At 37.0% G+C, this 22,473-nt stretch overlaps 1 protein-coding gene across 4 annotated transcripts in view; it reads left to right on the top strand.

Moving 5' to 3' along the window:
- Positions 1–22,473, top strand: part of LOC137247235 (sodium-independent sulfate anion transporter) — a 50,442-nt gene that overhangs the window by 20,052 nt on the left and 7,917 nt on the right. For 2 of the 4 annotated variants that reach the window (XM_067778343.1, XM_067778342.1), the window contains exons 2-8: positions 511–810; positions 866–1,090; positions 1,766–1,884; positions 9,253–9,556; positions 14,221–14,523; positions 14,957–15,102; positions 15,609–15,779. In XM_067778343.1, the coding sequence (XP_067634444.1) occupies positions 511–810; positions 866–1,090; positions 1,766–1,884; positions 9,253–9,556; positions 14,221–14,523; positions 14,957–15,102; positions 15,609–15,779 (1,568 nt within the window). The remainder of the gene's footprint in view (positions 1–510; positions 811–865; positions 1,091–1,765; positions 1,885–9,252; positions 9,557–14,220; positions 14,524–14,956; positions 15,103–15,608; positions 15,780–22,473) is intronic. The other 2 variants (XM_067778344.1, XM_067778345.1) reach the window with 2 other exon arrangements.

The following is a 22,473-nucleotide window of genomic DNA, read 5'->3' as shown; positions in this document are numbered from 1 at the left end:
CCCTCAATTGGAGGAGAAGATTTACCTTAGTCCTCTCGATGGTATATTTTATTTATTTATATTAGTATTTTTATACCAACTCACGACTTCGAAGGGAATGTTGAGATTTGTAAGATTATCAAACTATCAAATTCAAACTGGCAGCTGGCAGTCAAACTTTTACTGCGCTACGTTTCGTAGAAATCTGTCAGGATGTTTATGGAAGCTTAAAAGACCACTTTCATGGAATTCGTACCTAGTACTAAAATTTTTGGTATGCCTTTTCTAATTTAGAGGGGGGAGGGGACCAAACCGTGAAAAATTACAAAAAAAAAATTATGTTCAGGTGTAGTTTATCAGTACAAAGTTCATAAAGATAAACAGAAACGAAATTCTATAGTGTAATAAACTTTCACAAATATGATTGCTTGAAAAAGTTTAGAAAACCTAAACCAACTCTTTATGTTGTTGTTGTTTTTGTTATAGCGATAAATTAATTAGACTGGTGGTTTCTTTTTTAATCTTTTTCAGATAATTTATTTGCACAACAGTTTCGGAGCAATCAATCAACGGTATTGAATGGCATAAAAAAATTATGCAAAGTATCTACCCTAAAAAACAAATTTCCAGTATTAAATTGGTTACCTAAATACCAAGCATCATTTTTATTATGCGATGCTATTGCAGGCTTTACAGTCGGTCTTACAACAATCCCCCAAGCGATTGCTTATGGCGTTGTGGCTGGCTTACAGCCTCAATATGGGCTGTATGCAGCCTTTATGGGTTGTTTTACTTATATTATATTTGGAACCTGTAAAGATGTCACCATCGGTAAAAATATGCAGTTGAAGTTATAGAACATAAATAATTTTGAATTAAAATTTAGCCACAACAGCAATTATGGCACTTATGGTACATGACTACGCAATTATCACCCCAGATTTTGCCGTATTTATATCTTTCATTGCTGGCTGCGTTATATTGCTACTGGGCCTTCTTAACTTGGGTGTTCTTGTGCGATTTATTTCCATACCAGTAATTACGGGATTCACAATGGCTGCAGCCTTTACAATTGGAAGCGCCCAAGTTAACAATTTGTTTGGAATGAAAAGTGAGTAGAGGCATACAATTTATATAAGAATCAACCACACATTAAATTCCCTAGAAAAATTAAAGAAAACCTCCATACAGATAGAAAAAGTATTTTAATTGTTGGTGAAGCTATCGCTAGCAGACGAAAGGCCGGCTGACATGGTGGAATCTATTTCATTTTTGTTGCTGATAGCTTTTATCGACATCAATCAACCATCTAGAATCGAGATAAAAATGTATGATCTTGGTATCACCGTTTGAAGAGGTTAGCATGAAAATTTAAAAGATCGGTTTAAATTATAGTTGCTTTTGTTGTGGCAGTACTTTGATCTGCCCCAAATTCCAACATTTGCTAAGGCTCAAAACTCCATCGCCAAAAATATCTAAAAGAGTATCAAGTGCGTAGAAAAGCATACAATTTACTTTTCTGTGCACTATATACTGTTTTAAATTTTTGGCGATGTAGTTTTAGCGTTAGCAGAGAATTTACACAGTATATGTTTTTGGGGGCTGATTAACCTCTTTATGTATACTTATATTTCGACTCAAAATCGATTCGAAAAGTTGTTGTTAAACATTGCAGCTCTGAAAATTCAGATTGTTAAATCCATATTGCTCATATACTTGGTGCACCCAAAGTGTATTTGTATCACCCATAATCAAATTTAATTTATATAACTTTATACTGTTAAAGGTCCGTCAAATCAATTTTTACCATCATCTTGGCAACATTTTTTTACGCACGTCACGTCGATACGCTTAAATGACTCTTTACTTGGTGTATGCAGCCTTATTTTTCTCTTAGTTATGAAGGTATTTACTAAAGAAGAAAATTCAAATAATACCGATTTCACACAGGGAGCTAATGAAGTAATTAGACCAGTTTCCTTCATAGAAAGTATAGAAAATGTAGAAAGTTTTCCAAGGTGATGTCAACAACATAACCTCACTTTTTCGGCAGCTCTATTTGCCAGTATTTACTTGTACTACAAAAGTAATATGTTTTGACTGCTTCATTTTACGTACAAATTTCCAAAAAAATAAGTTGTCTGCAAAATTTTGTCTATAATCTTTTGGGGAATACAAAGTAACGTTAATCCAACACTAAATTGCGCAAAAACCTCAGAAAGTCATGGCCGACCGGAAGGGAACAGAAGAAAACGTTTATACCTTGTAGCGTTTTAATCATGAAGCAATTGGCTCTGTGTGAAATTAAAATTTGTGTTATTGCATTACAAGTCTTAATGCTTCATAAACTTTTGTGTGAAATTGGAATAACCATTTTTTAAATTATTTCAATAAAAATCGCACACACAAACATCTATGTATATAACGTATATATTGGCCTAACATTTTAAGTACCTTTTTTTTTAATTTCGGGTTAACGGTGGATTGAGAAAGCGGCCACAAATGTTGTTAATAATATCTGTAGCAATTTGAAAAAAAAAAACAACCTTATTCGAGTTAGGATAATGGCGATAGACCTTTATCTGAAAAGCTAGCTACAATTCACCATTGTAACTTCCTATATTTTAGCGCTAGGGCTATGAGTAAGTAACACAGGGAGATCTGTAACGGATTTCTGTTATGAAGCCAGAATATCACTTTTATCCTAACTCGAATTAGGTTGTTTTTTTCAAATTGCCACAGATATGTATAATATAAAAAACAAAAAATAATAATTTATACATATACATATGAAACTTCATTATTTTTGCTTGAAATACTGACAAAATTCTATCTGAAAATCAATTGCTAAAATTTAAACACACAAAATTAATGAGTTTGACATGTTATTGACTTTTTTCAAATTATTGTTCTTCAAAATCTTTCTACAAAAAAACAATGTAAACAACACAAAAATTATTGCGTATTCTTTCGGTTCACTTTCAAAAGAAATGTCGAATCGAGGTGTGTATTTGTTCAATTTTCAGATATGATTTTCAGATACTTCTATCGCCTCTCGCCAAGTAGGAACTAAAGGCCGCGTCACAGTGAAATTTTTCATAGAGATGCTTTTAACATAAGCTTTATAAATATGAAAGAACTTCAGACTTGGCAATTGAAGTTTATTGCGATTTTGCCATTCACATACAAAATTTCGCGAAGCACTGTTATAAAGATTATCCCTATGCAACAAAAATACTTGCTAACATATTAGCTGTGTTTTTTTACATCTATAGGCGTCTACGCTTAAACTTTATATGGACTGCTAAGCGTCGAACTTAAAATTAGTACTACTAAATTTCATTACGCATTATACTCAGATGTAACTAAAATATATGTCTATGTTTCACCCCTACACTAATTATATGTATGTGTCACCTCTTAAAATGGTAGCGAATTTTAGCATCACTAAGCTGTTAGTAAATATTTATTGAAATGATTACATACATTTCAATTCCTCAAAAAAAAAAAAAAAAAAAAATACCAAAAAAATTTCGTTTTGGAGGCTCAAGTACAAAAATTTTTTGTTTGTAATTGAAAAAAAAAAAAAATATTTTGCTCAAATGTAATTTCTGCCCCAGTACTTTCGAAAAGAATTGCAATTGTAATTGAAAATTTTCCAATTATATTACAAGGAATGGAAAAAGTAGTTTGGAATTTCCCATTCCATTCCTCGAATTGCGAAAGTTATTGAAAAACTACAAGTTAGTTTGTGTATAGGATCTTACTCCGGTTGATGTGGGTGACTTTTCAGGCCACACTTTTCATTATTTCATCAGATTTTTCTTGTGAGTGGTAACTGAAAGTATTTGGAAACACCAATGAATACAAAATCATTATCCTCTTAAAGTTCACAGATAAGTAAGGGCATCTCCTTTCCTTCCTTCGCTATCAAAGGGTGGTGGCTATAGGAAAGCAGCATACTTTTTAATTTTCTTTAATACATTCAGCTGGCGTTTTTTTTTTGTTGTTACATATTTCACAAATGCAATATAGAAAACAGGATTTCGGCACAGATGTAAAATGTATTTCAATAAAAAACAATTTGTGTTGATGAAATTGTAAATTTTTCGCATGAATTACCTGGCTTTATATGGGAAAAGGGTTTGGAAGTATGCTTCTAATATCCCTCACTAAGGTAGGCACCTTGCCGTTTGTGTGAGGGCTTAGCTGAACACCATAACGCCCGATTATGGGGCGCAGCGGTTTAGGACTGGGATCTACGCCGTTTCGCCTCATAGGAGGGCGGCGGAATGTCGGTGAACAAGAACTGCCAACCTCCTAATTCACGGCGTTATTCGGACTGTGCTTTTGGATGATTTGCAGCCAGGGGATATATTCGAACGAAGCCTTCTCGATACCGGACCACTCGGGAAGTATTTATGGCATTACCACAGTAAGGGGCGCTGCTGAGGAGGACGGTTCATTCCCCGTACATAATACTGAACCGCTGAGCCCGCCCTGTCGGGCAGGTGGTCATACGACGAGAATGAAAGACTCATTATCTAATTCTAATAAGGACGGTGATAATGGGAGGATTGAGTCACAAGCCAAAAACGACAAAAACGCGTTAAGCGATGCGTCGGACCCGGGGAACGAGAGTTGTGCTGATTCAATGAACTCCGTGTTGGAAAAGCTAACAACTGAAAACGGAGTAGAAGAAAGGTGGAGATCTGTAGAAAGGGAGCTTATTTACTTAATGCTTAAGATGATATGGGAACAACCACGTAAGGCCCTGGTGTGAAGATGATAGCGTCCGCGAGCTTGCTGTGGCTGTGGCGCAGTCCGAGGTGGTGGATAAAGCGGAAATCTCCACGGTACCAAAAGTTAAAGTATGGATACCATGCGTGATGAAATCGAAGGATACACTGCGACTTCTGCAGAATCAGAATCCGAATATACCGATACAGGATCGGACATTGGGATCTTTACATTGATTTCCATTGAGCTGCAATATCACCAGGCTCAGCGCTATGATTCGAGCTCACCTGATATTTGTTTAAAAATTAATTAAAAGATTCTGTAAAGTCCTTATCTAACCCAAAAAAACACAATGATAAAACAGGCCGACAGCATCTCAGACCCAGAAACCGGACTATATATTTTCGAAGGATTTTGATGCTATGAATCGAAATCTGGCCTCAAAATTTCTCTATCAGCTCTGGTTTTCGAGATATCCTAACTTAAAAGTGTTTAACCCGTAGAGGCCACCCCTACCACACCACAACATTTCAAAATGCGATATCTCAGCGAAATATATTTGAGCAAACCCAACGCCATTTGAAAGAAGAAGATTTGTATTTAAAGATGCAATCCTTTAATTTTGGTGAATGAAAACATCTTATGAGGTGGGTTTGTTCACAGGCTGAGGTATGCTCAAGTCAATCCAGAGTCGGATGGAGGTCCCACTTGCCCCCCACCCCACCCCCCTAAATAAATACACAGTAAATTAGTGTTTTGATTTCGAACACACACACACGCGGCTCTCAGGCTAAAATATCCACAACCTTGAATCCAGGAGAGAGAGAGAGAGAGAGAGATGTTCCCTAGGTAGTGTCACTGAGAATATATTTTAATCCAAGGACGACGGCTCTCCCAGAGAGAGATATAGTGCTAGCTAGCAGTGGCTCAGGTGGTGAAGACGACGGTGAATGACGGTGGCTCTCGCCAAGGGGTGATAACGGCGGTAGTGATGATCACGCCCGAAGAGAGAGAGTTTTGAATGCCGGTAGTTCTCACCAAATAGCTATGACGACGGTGGTGGCTAGACTTCGGGATGGGATGTCCAAGGATCGGGATGGCGATGATGTTGTACCTACGGCGAAGTTTCGATATTAGTATGAGGCTAGTCTAACTAACTACAATATATTTGCTCGGGTATTCGGCTAGGGTAGTAGGGGAGTTTGTCCCGCCGCAGGCGTTGGGAAGTGTTCCACTCTTACCTGAGCTGTATATCCGTGCATTACCCTTCCTCTGAGTATTAGGGGGGTGAGCCCCGTCTTATTCAGAGGAGATGATAACAAAATATTAGGGTTGCCCAATAGGCCGGGAGGGGAAGTACCATCGGCAGAACCGACCTTGTAACTTTACCCCCCCCTCGACCCAAAGGGAGTCCATGGAATATGGGTAAGGCTGCCCAATAGGCCTGGGGGCAGTACCATCGGCAGAACCGACCTTGTAACTTTACCCCCCGTCGACCCAAAGGGAGCCCCTACAATGTATTTATATTGGCTCGGACAGTCTGCCAGGGTAGTGGGGAAATCCGCCCCGCCACTAGCGCGCCACGAATGAAAATTCCCAAGCATTGTGCGTTCACCATCGCTGGCTTGCCTTGTGCTTGCGCGATGGTTGTTGGGCCGGTATGTATGTATATATGTATGTCGGTACATACACTACTAGGGGTGGGCAGTAAATGGAAAATATGATGTTAGGGGTGGGCGCTAAATAGGAAATAGATATTGTGGCGTAGCATTTGCTACGTTACAATCTGCAAGACTACATAACCTGAAATATGGGCAAAAACGGTGTTTTTGCACTTTTAGGTTAGAATATACCGAAAACTAGAGCTGATAGAGCAATTCTGAGGCCAGATTTGGATTCAGCGCATCATAAACCTTCGAAAATATATAGTTCGGTATCTGGATCTGAATGTTGGTTAAATTTTGTCGGCCTGTGTAATTTATCCATCGCCTTTGGCGATACAACTCTGGTGACTCAAAGACATGCGTGAGCGGTTTTTGCCGGCAATTTTTAATGCCCGGAATTTTTAATTCCCCAGATGAGGGGAACATAGACACAAACACGACGTGTGACCCGTTACAATCACCCCACAGAAGTTGAAGAAGCCATGAAAAAAGCCAAACCTTCTAAATCAATAGGTCCAATCGGAGTAGTCATGCCAATGCTAAAACATCTTGGCGCTGAGCGAGAAAGCTACCTGACGCACGTTTTCAAGCCTGGGAAACCGGCTAACCAAAGTGAGTTATAACGACCGGTATCACTCCGTTCGCGAGTAGCGAAGACATTGGAAACCTTCCTGCCCTGTCAGTTTAGTGCGAATATTCGCCTACCCACTCATCAGCATGGATTACGCAAAATACATAGCACTACCAGCACTGTCAAAAGCTTTTGACACAGTCAACCACGGTACTATACTCCAAGCCATAGAAGAGTCACCCTTTCCCCTTTGTATAAAAAGATAAACTTCAAATTATTAGGTTCAGATAAGCCGGTCGCTGTTTTGCGACGTGGAATATTGAACGTTCACGTCGATTGTTTCGTTACCGATTGTCAGCCATTAAAATATCTTAGGAGTAACATTCGATCACACTCTCACCTTCAAGACGTATGCCATCGAAGTTGTATCTAAAGTACAAATCCGCAACAAAATCCTCAAGTCGCTAGCCAGTAGCACTTAGGGAAAAGACGAAGAAACGATGCTAGCCACGTACAAAGCAATTGGCCGGATACTCAACAGCAATCTAAACTACGATGATACCATCTTACCTCATATATGGCGAGAAGAAATGAATTGCAAGTCATTGAAGGCAGTGCTTGTGTTTTAAAAACATTTTCTTATGGTCCAAAAAGCTACTATGGCCTCATAAAATCACCGCTTGAATCGCAAAAATATTTTTTACACTAAGAATTTTTCAATTACTTTTGCAATTCTTTTGAGGAATGGGAAATTCGAAAGTACTTTTTCCATTCCTTGTAATGTAATTGGAAAATTTTCAATTACATTTGCAATTCCTTTCGAAAGTACTTGGGCAGAAATTACATTTGGGCAAAGTATTTTTTTGTTTTTTTTTGAGGAATTGAAATGTAATCAATTACTTTGCTGTGGAGGAAAGGAATTGATTACTTTCCTCAAGTACTTGTAATGGGGAATCGACGGGTATTGATTACCTAAAGTAATCATTACTACCCAGCTCTGCATAGAGGGCGACGAAGAGATAACTCACTCACTCACATGTAGTCTTCAGCCGAAATGTTACTCACACATACACACGCATATAGCTCAATTACGAAGCAGGAGATACAACAGTTCTAGAAGGCAAAACGTCTAGACCTTAGTAGAAATATGCGGACGAGGCAACAGAGAGTATAAAAGCAGCGCAAGCTGAGGAATGATTAATCAGTTTTAATTTAAGCACGCTATTGGTTGTGAAGTATAATTGCGAAGTACTACTTCCAAAGTAAACAAATAAATACCAGTTTGCAATACTGAATATTGGAGGGATTTATTCAATAGTTTAGCGATTCGAACGTTAGCAGAAGGTTTCAAATAAGCGGAATTTCTCAAAATTCGTTGCAATATTCTGTGTCGTATTCAATTGTTATATTGCAGTTTTAACTGCGAAAAATGTTAGAAAAGTTACCAACGAGTGGGAAAAATAATTTCACTTGTAGAATGTGCCAGCATCCTTAGCCATAGCAAATTTCAAATTCTTGTACTTAAGGTTCATGCACATTATACGACGCGATATGTAGCTGTTACGTTTTGATTCTCCCTTTATTTCAATAATTTCTGAATTATTTTTAATAGTTAGATAAACATTGAAAAGGTTGAGCAAAACCCGAAAATTTTCTCTAATCTATTTATTCACAAGAACATACTTTCGCACTTTTATTTATGAGGCACCAATTCATTTGCATTTTTGAATTACTTGACTTCCCAGAGACGCTTTCTGTCAACCCAGCTTTGACAAGACATTTGCGAAGGTATCTCTCTTTGCCTCTTAAATACCTTCCTATGTTTCTATCCACTATCGCCGCAAGATTTTCTCAAATCAGTATGGATTTTCTTTGCCAATTTCATCTCCCAAAATATCCTATCGAATTAGTTACTTTCGTGATACAAAAATAGTATCTTTGTCGAAACTTTTCGTCTTATGACTTTAGTAACTTTTATTCCTATCGAAATAGTTTCCAAATGCTGTGTCGCTTTGGGAGAACAGTTCTTCCCAAAAGCTAAAAGAATCCGGAACAGCGGCTATGTCTCCTAATAAGTAACTGACGGGAACATAAAAACTGGCTCGTATGTTTTTAATGCGGTAGTTTGTATTTTCCTTATTAGTTAGTTTTTTGCACTGTAACCGTATTAGGGTTAAGGAAGACACAAAATCGAAGAAAAAATATACGAAAATATGCTAGTGCTATATACATACGTACATACATACATAGGTATGAAGTGACGATTTATTAAATGAGTAACATTGCATTTCTTTTTAGAAAACAAAAAATATTCATTATGGGAATAGAACAATTTGGAAATACATTTCTCTATCTCGAAATAGCATGGTGGTAATATTTGGAACTTTATTGGCATATCTGCTAAGTCGAGATGGGTCTGAGCCGTTCAGAATTACTGGCAACATTACAGCAGGGCTGCCATTTTTTCGTCCACCTCCATTTAGAACTCACATTGACGAAGAAGAAGTATATTTCACAGACATGATACAAACAATAGGCTCTTCGTTGGCTTCAATACCATTAGTTTCAATACTTGAAATAGTGGCTATAGCCAAAACTTTCTGTAAGTTTTTTGTTAAAATTCTCATAACAAACATGTATATATATTTGCTTTAAGTGAGCCCAAAAAATTTGCAAAATAATGGACCTTGTTTTACAAAAACTAAAATTAAGTAAATTACTACGACTATCCCTTCTGTTACTTACTTACTGAATTGGCGCTTAACCGTCTAAACGGTTATGGCCGTCCAACAAGGCGCGCCAGTCGCTCCTTCGCTCCGCCAACCGGCGCCAATTGGTCACACCAAGGGAGTTTAAATCGTTTTCCACCTGGTCCTTCCAACGGAGTGGGGCCGGCCTCTACCTCTGCCAGCGCAGCCGCTGCGTTTTAATTCGCTGGACTATGTTGATGTCTGCGTATAGCTCGTACAGCTCCCCTTCTCCCTTTTTTTACGTTAATAAAAACTTACACACTTGTTCTTAAGGTCACGAAATGACCAGCCCTATGATTTCTATGTATATCGGCTTAAATGTTTATAATCTCAGATGCAGTTTTCAACATTTATAAATTTTATTGATTATTTTTAGGTTTCTAGACAAAGTCTAGGTTTATATAAATATATATGAACCCCTAAAAAGAAAATAAATGTAAGGCGCGATAACCTCCGAAGATATTTTAGGCCGAGCATCTCTTCCAATTTGTGTCGTGCTCCTTTTTCATTTTTCCTACAAATTGCCGGGAGGGGACCTATTTGTTTTATGCCGACTCCGAACGGCATCTGCTAGGCATATGAGTTTTCACTGAGAGCTTTTCATGGCAGAAATACACTCTGAGTGCTTGCCAAACACTGCCGAGGCGACCCCGCTTGGAAAAATTTTCTTCTAATTGAAAAACCTTATTTTTAAAATTTTGATGTTGCTTTGCCCGGGGCGTGAACCCAGGATCCTCGGTGTTGTAGGCGGAGCACGCTACCATCACACCACGGTGGCCGCCGAACCCCTACAATACATGCTAAGTTGTTGTGCTCAACACAGTATTGTGTAATATTGTGGTTGACATACGCATTTCTTGTAGTTATTTGTAATGCTTATCGGTAAAAACTTCGATAATTTCTGATACAGTTGGTAAGATTTATTGTTTTATTTTGTTATATATTGGTATTCTTGCGATATGGTAGACGTGGTATACAGGTAGGATGCCGGCCTACAAGGTCCTTAGTTCGGTCAATGGAAGAATTAACATCAAAACACTTTCGAAAAAGTTTTTTAAGCGGGGTCGCCTCTCGGAAGTCATCTGTCATACCCTCCGAGTGTAGTCTGCAATGAAAAGCTTTCCATAATATCTGTGGCAATTTGAAAAAACAACCTAATTCGAGTTAGGATAATGGTGACACATAGACCTTTATCTGAAAAGCTAGCCACAATTCACCATTGTAACTTCCCATATTTTGTAGCAGCCATTTGGCGCTATGGTTATGAGTAAGTAACGCAGGGAGATCTGTAACGGATTTCTGTTATGAAGCCGGAACATCACTTTTATCCTAACTCGAATTAGGTTGTTTTTTCAAATTGCTACAGATATAATGCCACTCCTTAAGCTTTTATCGTTTGAAATCGGCATAGAAAACATAGGTCTCCATAAATCTTTATGAAAAAAAGACTCGTATCACTAATTGGAAAAGGAAACTTCGCCTAAATGTTCTAAAAGGTCTATGGTATCCAATTACTATAATGTGACCTTAACGTAACAGAGGGGGCTTAGAATATAACAGCTGTTAGAGATGCTTGTCATAGGAGGCAACAGAATTTAAAGTCCGTACTTCAGACGCGGCACATAAAATCCCTTGCCTATGAAAAAACTAGTTAGCAAGCCCCGGATGTGATATCTCTTTTCTAATGGCGAACATGGCAAGTCTTTTAAGGACTAAGATTTCAGGCAAGATGTAATGTCCGGACTCTTTGAAGGACTTTATCTGTCTTCAAGCGCTATTTTGAATTGAGTAGGCAATTGGAAATTTAAATCCTCCCTCGACGAACAAAAATTATGGTCTATAAGTCTACCGTCATACCCGTCCTTATGGTGTGTATCGAAGGAAATTTAATGCTTGTAATTTACTTACATACATATGACAAGAATAAAAAGAAATGTTATGCTACGTAAATGAATGCATTTCTTCCACACCTGTATTTGGCAACTTAGGTAGGAAACCTTCACTGAGTTGGGAGAAACAGGTGGAAGAAGAGGTGGTGCTCCCAATTGATGTCAGTTATGTGTTATGAAACAGCGATGACTGGCTTGATCTGCTACGCAACTGTCAGTCATTTAGACCGTTAAGCACCAATTATTGATGATGCTGATAATTCTTACGTGCAAGTAAGTAGGAATGATAGTAAATAAGAAAATTAAACAACTATATATCTATGTACACTCAGAGAAAAAATCGTTCTAAAACGAACGAAACAAGTTCAAAATTAAGAACATTCGTTGACAAAAGTCTGTTAAGTACGTTTTTTCTTAACTTGTGACCGATGGGCTTGTTTTAAGAACAGTTTTTCCAAGCACGCCGTTCGTTCTTTATGACCAGTTTGGTATTGATGTGTGAAACTTCTGTGCTCATTTCAACCACTACTTGGGCTTGATTTAGGATTTTTCGTTCTCACGCTTCGAGAACGATTTGGGGTCGATTTAACATTTTTCGGTCTCAATTTAAGAACGGTTTGTGCTTGATTTTTGGTGGGAGGAGAAAGTATTTTTTTAAATACATTTATTTATTAATAATAACTTTTTTGTTATAAATAAAAGATATTTATAACAAAAAAATTGTTATTAAAATTCAAAAGTTTAAGAAAAAATACTTAATAAGCATTTTCTCATTCATTTCTCTTATTGAGAAATTACTTTTATTTGAAGATGTAATCTGCATATATACTTAAAACATGTCATAACAAGTTTGAGAATTACCTGTGCATATGCGAATGGAACTGAACGAAAAATAAGAGTTAAAAAAATAGAATATAAAAAAATTGTTTTAAAAAAATTCATAGTTTGACGGTGATCGAACTCGCGCCACACGATCGCAAGCGCAACATCATAGCCGCTGGGCCACTGCAACTGCTTGGTAGTTAGTGCTAAATGTTGTATTTAACATTGTAGTGCACACGAATTGTCCCGTTTTTTTTTCTTTGGCTTAATTTAAGGACATTGTTCTCATTATTAAAACATTTGTTCATATTTTAAGACCAGCCGTTCTCTTTTCAAGAAAATGGTGTCAGTTCAAGCACAAGGTTGTTGTTTTAAGAACTGGGCGTTCCTTTTTCAAGAACCAAAAAGTAAGAACATGAAAAGCTTGAATTGAGTCCGGTGGTACTGGATTTTAGAACGACGTTTTTCTCTGAGTGTATAAGCCTTTGTGTATACTTCGAGTCTTTTGATTGTGTAGGTAAACTAGGAAGGGTCGTTTTGTAGTTTTGTAGGCAATAATCAAAAGTCATAAACTGTTATCACACTCGAAACTTATAAAAAAATAAGACAAGAAATTACAGTTATCTTTTAAAATTGGATAAAGGATGCAAATAAAATTGGTTCGTAAAAATCGTTTCTTAGACCAAAAATAATTCGTTAGACATGGCCACCTAATCCAATCGGAAAATGTCCTTCAAATTTTCATTCGTTTTTGATCGATTTTTTTATCAGTCAAGGTTATTTTCCCCCATTGTTAAGAAATGTTAAAAAAAAATGTTTTCTTTCTAGGATCTATTCTACTTTCTGCTTCTAGATTTGATATCTGTGCCACTCCGAAGTCTTAGTCTTGCGAGCACATCCACTCCATCGTTTCCTCCTCTAACCTAAGCTTTCTACATCTGCTAACACTGACAAGACCTAGTTTAAAATAAATTGACGTCAGAAGGTAGTGTCCAGTCAGAATACCCAGCATAAACCTACTGTTCTCTATTTACAATGATAAGAGTAACTTTGCTTATCCAAGGTTGTAAGATCTGCCCATGATCTTCGGCATTTTTCAGCCCCTCCCTTGGTTCCACGCCTTTCCTGCTTGGTCGATCATTTGAACTTCTCGCCTTCTTTTAATCTCGCCAAACTGATTGGAAGGTCTACATCAAAAGCTTTGAGCTATGCGCCCTTTTTAGCTAGTTCATCCGCTGTTTCATTTCTATATATTCCCGTATGCCAAGGGACCCAATATAGATTTATATTTATGCATATTCCGGTTCTTTCCAAGGATTGCTTACACTCTAACACAGTTTTAGATGTTGTGCTATCAGAGATTATAGCCTTAATTGCTGCTTGGCTATCAATGTAAAAATTGACGTGACCCCAGTTTAAGCTGTTTTCCTCCAGTGCTGCTACTGCTTTAGTCACGGCTACTAATTCCGCTTGAAAAATACTAGTTATTTGGCAGCTTGTAGGAATGGTTTATTTCCGTATCATACCGCAGACCCTACTCCTTCCATGTGCAGAATTGCATCCAGCTCAGCCGTTGAGTTTGTTTTCAGGGTTCCCGTTATGCCAAGCCTATATACCCGCTCTAATTTTTTGAGGTACGTTCCTTTTTGAGTGGCCGTCCACCAAACAAGGACTCCGTAGTGTAGGATGGTCTTTATAATCGCTGTAAATTAAAATAATAAAAGTTTCTGAGCAAAAAGAAAAGCATGAAAAAATAACGGTTATTTTCCGAGCGAAATAAAAAACTCGATCCTTGTTTTTAATAGCTAAAGGTAAAGTTGTTAATGCATCGCAGGAAATGATAGCTCTTGGTATGTGCAACATAATGGGAAGCTTTGTATCATCAATGCCTGTCACGGGATCCTTTACGAGAACAGCTATAAATAACGCTAGCGGCGTTAAAACACCTTTAGGCGGCATAGTAACGGGAACAATGGTTTTATTGGCATTAGCGTTCCTCACTCAAACCTTTTACTACATTCCAAAGGCAACATTGGCATCCGTCATTATTGCAGCAATGATATCTCTAGTCGAACTGGACAAAATTGCAGATGTATGGAAATCGAAGAGTAAGTAAAATATGTATATTACTTAGTAAACTTATTTGATTTTCGAGAAATTCCGCTTATCTGTTGATGCTAAGACAAATGTATATGTGAATGATTGTTAGGGCTCGAGTGCTTATTACAGTGAGGCGGAAACAAGGATGTAAACTGTTCGGACGTTCCAGTTCGGCCGTTGAGATTATGATACTTGGGGATATTCCGTGTCGCCAGAACTGCACAAAATTAGCTCTAGCAAAACCTAAATTTAGCTCACAAATCAAAAAAGTACTGCCCTTAAGATTTCGTTCGCAATTCTATATTAAGCTCTTGAAATAAACAAAAAATAAAAACACCGTTACTCGCCAAATATGAGGCAGTGAAAACTTTATAATGACTCTCCTTAAAATTTGTTTTTTTTTTTTTTAAGTTATGTACTAACTTTTTTTTTGTATTACAGGAATAGACCTTTTACCATTTATGGTAACATTATTAACATGCCTGTTTTGGAGCCTGGAGTACGGAATCCTTTGTGGTGTACTAATCAATATTTCATTTGTACTGTATAGGGTAGCAAGGCCCCAAATATATTTAGATACAATCAAGGTAAGTATCATCTGTAAAAGTGCAAAGTTATTGATAGCTACATAGCTGAAAAAATACAAAATAACAATCAAATGAAAAGCAGCTAAAAAATTGGTTTTTGTTAAACAGGCCCCAGGGTGTAGTGCTCCTGAAGTGAAACACCAAACTCTGGCCAGTACCAACAAAAATCGCCGAAATATAAAAAAATTGGCTCTCTTTCTCAAGAATCAGTTTTTAAAACAAAAAGTATTTCTTATCCACCATGTTCATAAAGACGGGTAAAGATTTATTGGATAAGCATTAAGCCCACATCTTGTAACTTTTGTTACCAACAACAGACTCCAATAAAAAACTAGAATGGATTTGGTATGTGCATTTTTAATAATTAATCGGAGTTGGAATATAGTGTAAACGGTGAAAGGCCCAAGGTGAAACAAAAAACCGAAATATGACCTATCGATAGACTTGCAGCACTAATTATCTAAGTAAAAATCTGTATTACGTACTTGACTTAATTATTTTTTCAGATTTGTGGCTATGACATATGTTTCGTCGACGTAAAGCAGAGATTGGATTTTGCCTCCGCTGAATATCTGAAAGAAAAAATTTTAAAGTTTATGAATGAAAACAGACATGATATTAGCCTAATCATCGTGAAGGGAGTGGAGATAAACTCGATTGACTATACTGTCGCTGTGGTATGTCGCTGTGGACTAGAGATATACGTCGCCGGCAAACGCCGCCGCCGCCGCCGATTTTCGTCGCTTTTCTCACGCCGCGGCCGAAAGTCAAAAATATCGGCGCGGCGGCGGCGGCGTTCGGCGCGATACTATGTTTTCTACTTTTTTAAGACTGGCTATGTCTAGGTCATTTATTGTTCATTCCGAAAATTAGTCCGATATGGTCGAAAGGGGTATCAAGGGATGCGCATCACTGCCAATTATAAGAAACTAATTGCGAAATTTAACACTTTCTAACCGTTAAACAGATATTTGAGAAAACAGGCGCTTTCAATGCCAGCTTAACACGGACTTTGCATCACCGAATTAACCAAGTTGTTAAAACAAAACACAAAAAGAAAAGTTAAATAATAAATTTAAACGCTCACTTCGCATAATTTTTTGAAAAAATTAGTAAATAACAATAAAATAACCCAAGTCGAACATGTTTTCAAATTGTCCTCAAGTTGTTAAAAAAGCAAGTTACCCGAAAAAGGTGCCGAAATTCTATATCCCGATTGGCTGAAATAATAAGCGAAATCAGTGATGAAAAATCCTTTAGTAAGCTTCAGGGGTTTAAGAACTCCTTTGAAATGATTCTCACCTCATACTTAAGTTGAAGAAATACGCACGTACGACAATGGTTTGAAAAATCACTTTATTTGCTTAACTATAAAATAGGGTCTAAAATCTTTACTTCACACTTCATCATTCAACACGCAAGTCTCCTAGTTTGACATTTCCTAAAGTTGGCGGCCATATCCCCAAGTAGTCCCTTGGAGTGAGTCACATTGTATATATCCTATCAACCGTGTTTAAATATCACCTACACCTTACGGCTCCCGTTACAAATGTGAACACATAAGCACATATTTTAACCAGGTTAGGCTTTGTACTTCGTAAGAACACTCAAAGTGGAGAAGCAAAAGCTTTTCCAAGACATTTTTAAAATTTTATCCACGGTCTTCACCCATGAGTAACGCAAGGATATCCACTTAGAATAGTTACTCCCTAACGTTTCAAGGTTTTTTTTTTCAGAAAGTCTTCTGAGCTACACTTAGAGCTTCTAGTGACGTCGACGAACATATGAGTTTGAAGTCGCAGTCTTAGAAACAACCGAAAAAAGTGCAAGCGCGATCAACAATAAGCTAGCATTGACGCTAATTGTTAAAACTGTGCCACGACAGATAATTGAAAGCTACTTTAAGTCGCCTTTGTGAGTGACCAGCATGGAGCCACAAATGATTTAAAGAAATCGATCCGACGACGAATATTAGAGTTAGACCAGAACAACAGCTACAAAAATGTAACTATTTTAAGTATTTCTACCTCCCTCCGCAAGGAGCTACTCATGAAATTTTTTGTACGATCCGCGAGATTTTGAGGCAAAAACCCTGGATCTTTCCGAATGGTCGAAACGTCGATTTACTTAAATACATTTAAGCAAAGCCTTTCCAAATATTTTTAAGCTATTGCAGAGATTTTATCGCGGGCTTGGCTACTAAATCAAAAAAAAACGGATATTTGTCAAAAAAGGTTCGAAAAGGTAGGAACGGTTCGGTGTTAGCAACAGGCCAAATACATAAAATTGGATCTCTATCATAAAGTTAAAGTTAAAGCTAAAGTTAAAATTAAAGTTAAAGGTAAAGTTAAAGTTAAAGCTAAAGTTAAAGTTAAAGTTAAAGTTAAAATTAAAGTGAAAGTTAAAGTTAAAAATAAAGTTAAACTTAAAGTTAAAGTTAAAGCTAAAGTTAAAGTTAAAAATAAAGTTAAAGTTAAGGTTAAGGTTAAAGTTAAAGTTAAAGTTAAAGTTAAAGTTAAAGTTAAAGTTAAAGTGAATGTTAAAGTTAAAGTGAAAGTTAAAGTTAAAGTTTTAGATTTGTTCTACAAAATAGGGTGAAAAGGACATTTCATTTCATTTCATTTATTTATTACGACTCGAAGAGCCTAGCTTATACAATTGAAAAAAAAAAAATTATTGCATTAATTAACAATAGGTACAGTAGTTTAACAATAGGTACATCAGTTTAAATAGATATATGTATATATATATATAAACGAGGAAATTTGTAATATTAGAATTAGACATATAAATTAGGAATACGTATCACAAACCAGCTCAGATCTTAGTATTTATTTTATCCTCATAGATTTGACGTAAGTGTATAACCTTTTTTTAAACAAGTTATTATCACTATTTTTTATGTATTCAGGTAGTTCATTGAAGCATTTTAAACCTTTGTAAAAAAGACTATTCTGTTCAGATTCTGTTTTATAATACATGTTTTATGCCGACTCAGAATGGCATCTGCAAGGCAGATGATTTTTCACTGAGTTGCAATGCTTGCCCCTCTTAGAGAAACTTTTTTCTAATTAAAAAAAATTGTTTCTAAACTTTTGATGTTGCTTTGCCCGGGACTTGAATCTTCGGTGTGGTAGGCGGAGAACACTACCACAACACCACGGCGGCCTTCTCTGGATTAGACAAATATAAATTGGAGACTGTGAAGAACTTCTTCTATCTGGGATCCAGAAATAAAAGGGAGATTAACTCTTGCCAACAAGTTCTACTTCAACTGTAGCTTAAACCCGGACTGAATAGTGAAACCTTAGGCCCGTTTTCCAGTAGTTAGTTAGGCTAAGCTTAAACTAAGCTTGATTTAAATTTAAACTCCAATTCAACTACAGAGCAGTTTTTCAATCACAGTTTAAGGTCTCCCTTGGGGTGGGCTTTTTTGTACGGCAACACTAGCTGTTACGTTCTCTAGATAATTGTATAACGGTAACAGCTGGCTTTTGTATACATATTCACGCCATTGCTGAGAAAAAAAGCTGTGATCGAAAAAATAAATAAAATAATTTAAAAAAAAAAATTTAAGTTAAACGGTTTTATTGAAAACAATACTTACATGAAATAATAAAAATACGAAAAGCTAGAAAATAATTAGGTAAGTCCTAGGTACTAGTCATCACACTCCTTATCAATCTAGGGCGTTGATCAGACAATTAAATAAAAGCGTTGGGCGCGTGAAATTTCTAAAAATGTGAGGCGTAGCATAACCTGATTAAGGTTCAGTTGGTTTTACTTATGACTATCAATAGAAATATGACGCGTCCAACGCTTTTATTTAATTGTCTGATCAACGCCCTAGATTGATAAGGAGTGTGATGACTAGTACCTAGGACCTACCTAATTATTTTCTAGCTTTTCGTATTTTTATTATTTCATGTAAGTATTGTTTTCAATAAAACCGTTTAACTTAAACATTTTTTTTAAATTATTTTATTTTCAAGTTTTTAGTCTTTATTTAATTGCCTATTATTTCTCATTCTATTTAGTTCATTTAGTGACTCATTATTACAAGGACTCTTTCCTGACAATTTGTAACAACCTAAGTCCTCAATACATATTCCTTCCAAAGACTTTACTCGACTCTGCGCCACGTATGCTTGTCCCTCCTCCAACTCCAAAATATTTTGATGTCACTTCTACTGGACTGTGTGCAATATTTGTTCCAAATATGAGCCAAATCGGGCATCATAGGTCGCTTTCTATTCATGTATGTATTATGTGTTCCAAATATGGACCAAATCAAATCGGACCACAAATACGATTTTTGTGAATATCTCGATCCTTGCGCCACCTAGCGGCGATTTTTTTTTGATAGGTCGCTTTCTATTCTTGCATGTATTATGTGTTCCAAATATAAGCCAAATCGGACCACAAATGCGAATTTTGCGAATATCTCGATCCATGCGCCAACTAGCGGCGATTTTTTTTCACAGGTCGACTTCTATTCTTGCATGTATTATGTGTTCCAAATATGAGCCAAATCGGACCACAAATGCGAATTTTGCGAATATCTCGATCCTTGCGCCACCTAGCGCCGATTTTTTTTCTTATTATTGCATTGTCATCGGGTTCTGAACTATATTCCAAGTTTCAAGCTTGTAGCTTATCGGGAAGTTACTTAAATTTCAATTACAAGATTCGTTCACAACGGCCGTGCAGCCCGTCAACTCAAGCTAAATAAAACCGTTTAAAAAGGATGAATTAAAGTATATGTGCATAAATAAATAAATGCATTTTTTCAGCATTGCTATGATTGCTATGACTTTCGTCAGAGGAAATATAAATTTTTTATATAAAAAAGAGTAACTTCCGAATGTTGTCAAAACAATCAAGAACGCAAACAACTGATAGGTTAACTAGAGTTTAAAGGGCCCATTACTGATACTTGCATAGACTTGACTTTACTTGAGAACTGTCACTTAACTTACAGTTCTGTTAAATGAACATTGCATGTTACTGATTACTCAAAACTTAGCAACACTTAACTTGACTTAAAAGTCTGTTGAATTTTTAATTTCCATGTAAGTTCTGGCGGCCACCGTGGTGTGATGGTAGCGTGCTCCGCCTACCACACCTTATGCCCTGGTGTCACACCCCGCGCAAAGCAACATCAAAATTTTAGAAATAAGGTTTTTCAATTAGAAATTTTGCACTAAAAAAAATATATGTACATATTGTATTAATATATTTTATTACTTATTATTTTTAATCAAACTTCACCCCACGCACTATTTTACATGTTTTTGAATTCAATTTTATTCGGAGATGGCATTCGATACTAAAATACATATTGTCACGGATATTAGCATCACTAAGCTATACCATCACTAAGGCGATGCTAAAGCCCATATTACTGATACTTAGCATAGACTTGACTTGACTTGGCGTAAACTTGGCCACTTAGCCACGATTATACTCCACTTGGCGCATACAACCTGGCATCATAATCAGCGTTGAAATTTATTTTTAAACAAATGTCAATTTGTATGACAAACTGTCAAAATGAAATGGAAACCAACAAATGGCATCTCAAAATGTAAACGTCACTTAGAACTTACATAGAAAATCAAAATTCAACAGACTTCTAAGTCAAGTTAAGTTTTGAGTAATCAGTAACATGCAATGTTAATTTAACAGAACTGTAAGTGACAGTTCGCAACCCAAGTCAAGTCTATGCTAAGTATCAGTAATGGCGCCTTAAGGCCATGCTAAGCGGTATTTACGTCAATAATCAAATGATGTATACACATATATAAGGCAGCCGAGAGATGTCACACACAGATGCATTTACTTATACGCCTCTGTGAGTGCGAGAGACTGTAAACTACAAACTCACATACATCTGAGAGACGCTGAAAAGTAGACAATTGTAAACAAGTAGAAACTATATGAGAACTATAAACACACGAAATAGTTGGTAAGTTCTGGAAAAAGAAGAGCCTAGATGTATGCAGCGTAAACTATAAAAGCGGCGCAAGCCGTTTTCGATTGGGACGCTATCTAGCGAGCAATAGCAATATTATTTTGAAAGTCAGTTTCCTTTAAGCTATCAGTTTGGTTATTAAGCCAGCTAGTTGAAGAGTATAAGTGTTATTGTGAAGTACTTTAATAAAGGCCATTTTTCCATTATTCAATATTGGAGTTATTTATTCAAGAGTTTAGTGATACGAACTTAGCAAAAGGGCAAATAAGAGGATTTGCAAGTAAATTCGTTACAATTGGTGTCAGAAGAGGAATTGTTGAATAAATTCCAGAGGACAACAAGGATATGGCAAGTTCAGTGAATTGAAGATCCAGCAACTGAAGAAGGAGTTGGAGAGCCGTGGATTGAATACAAGCGGCGTTAAACTCGAACTTCAGGCACGGCTACGAGAGGCAATGGAAGCAGAAGGAATTGATGTGGACGAGTATGTCTTTTATCCAGATGGGGACGAGACAACAACAACAATTGAAGAGAAAAACGAAACATCGCAGACAGGTACGAGCACAGACTTGAACATGATTTTGGCTGCAATATCTGCACAAACATCGACAGTAAAAGAAATGTCGTCAGAAATAACATCGAAGATTGAAGCACAAGAAACGCGTATGTCAGAAATGTCGACACAGATAACATCCAAGATTGAAGCCCAGGAAACACAAATTTCATCACAACTGGAAGAACAGAAGATATATATGGCATCCCAACTGGAAGAGCAGAAGACATATATGGCATCCCAACTGGAATCACAGGAGGCACGTATTTCAGAAATGACGTCGCAAGTGTCATCTCAACTGGAAGACCAAAAGACATATATGGCATCTCAATTGGAAGCGCAAGAGGCACGTATATTTGAAATGTTGGCAGAAATTTTGGAACAGGTATCATCAAAACTGGAAGCTCAGGATGCAAAAATGGCTCAATTTCAGGCAGAAGTAGATGATTTAAGAGGTCGTATGGAGCAAGTACAACTAAATCGCCCAGCTGTTTCAGCAAGCAATCCAAAGGTAAAAACACCATCCTTTGACGGTTCTGTTCCTTTCCAGGTCTTTAAGCTACAGTTTGAGAAGACCGCGGCAGTGAACAACTGGAATGCGGAAGATAAAGTTGCTGCACTCTTCGTAGCATTGAAAGGACCAGCTGCCGAAATCTTACAGACTATTCCAGAGTACGAGCGGAACAGTTATGAAGCAGTGATGGCCGCTGTCGAGAGACGTTACGGAAGTGAGCATAGAAAACAGATATTCCAAATTGAGTTGCAAAACCGTCACCAAAGAGCGAATGAGACTTTGTAGGAGTTTGCCTCGGATGTTGAAAGGTTGGCACATTTGGCAAATGCG

This window comes from Eurosta solidaginis, chromosome 3 (assembly GCF_040869045.1).
Source record: "Eurosta solidaginis isolate ZX-2024a chromosome 3, ASM4086904v1, whole genome shotgun sequence".
Lineage (NCBI taxonomy): Eukaryota > Metazoa > Arthropoda > Insecta > Diptera > Tephritidae > Eurosta > Eurosta solidaginis.
This window is presented reverse-complemented; position numbering and strand designations above follow the sequence as displayed.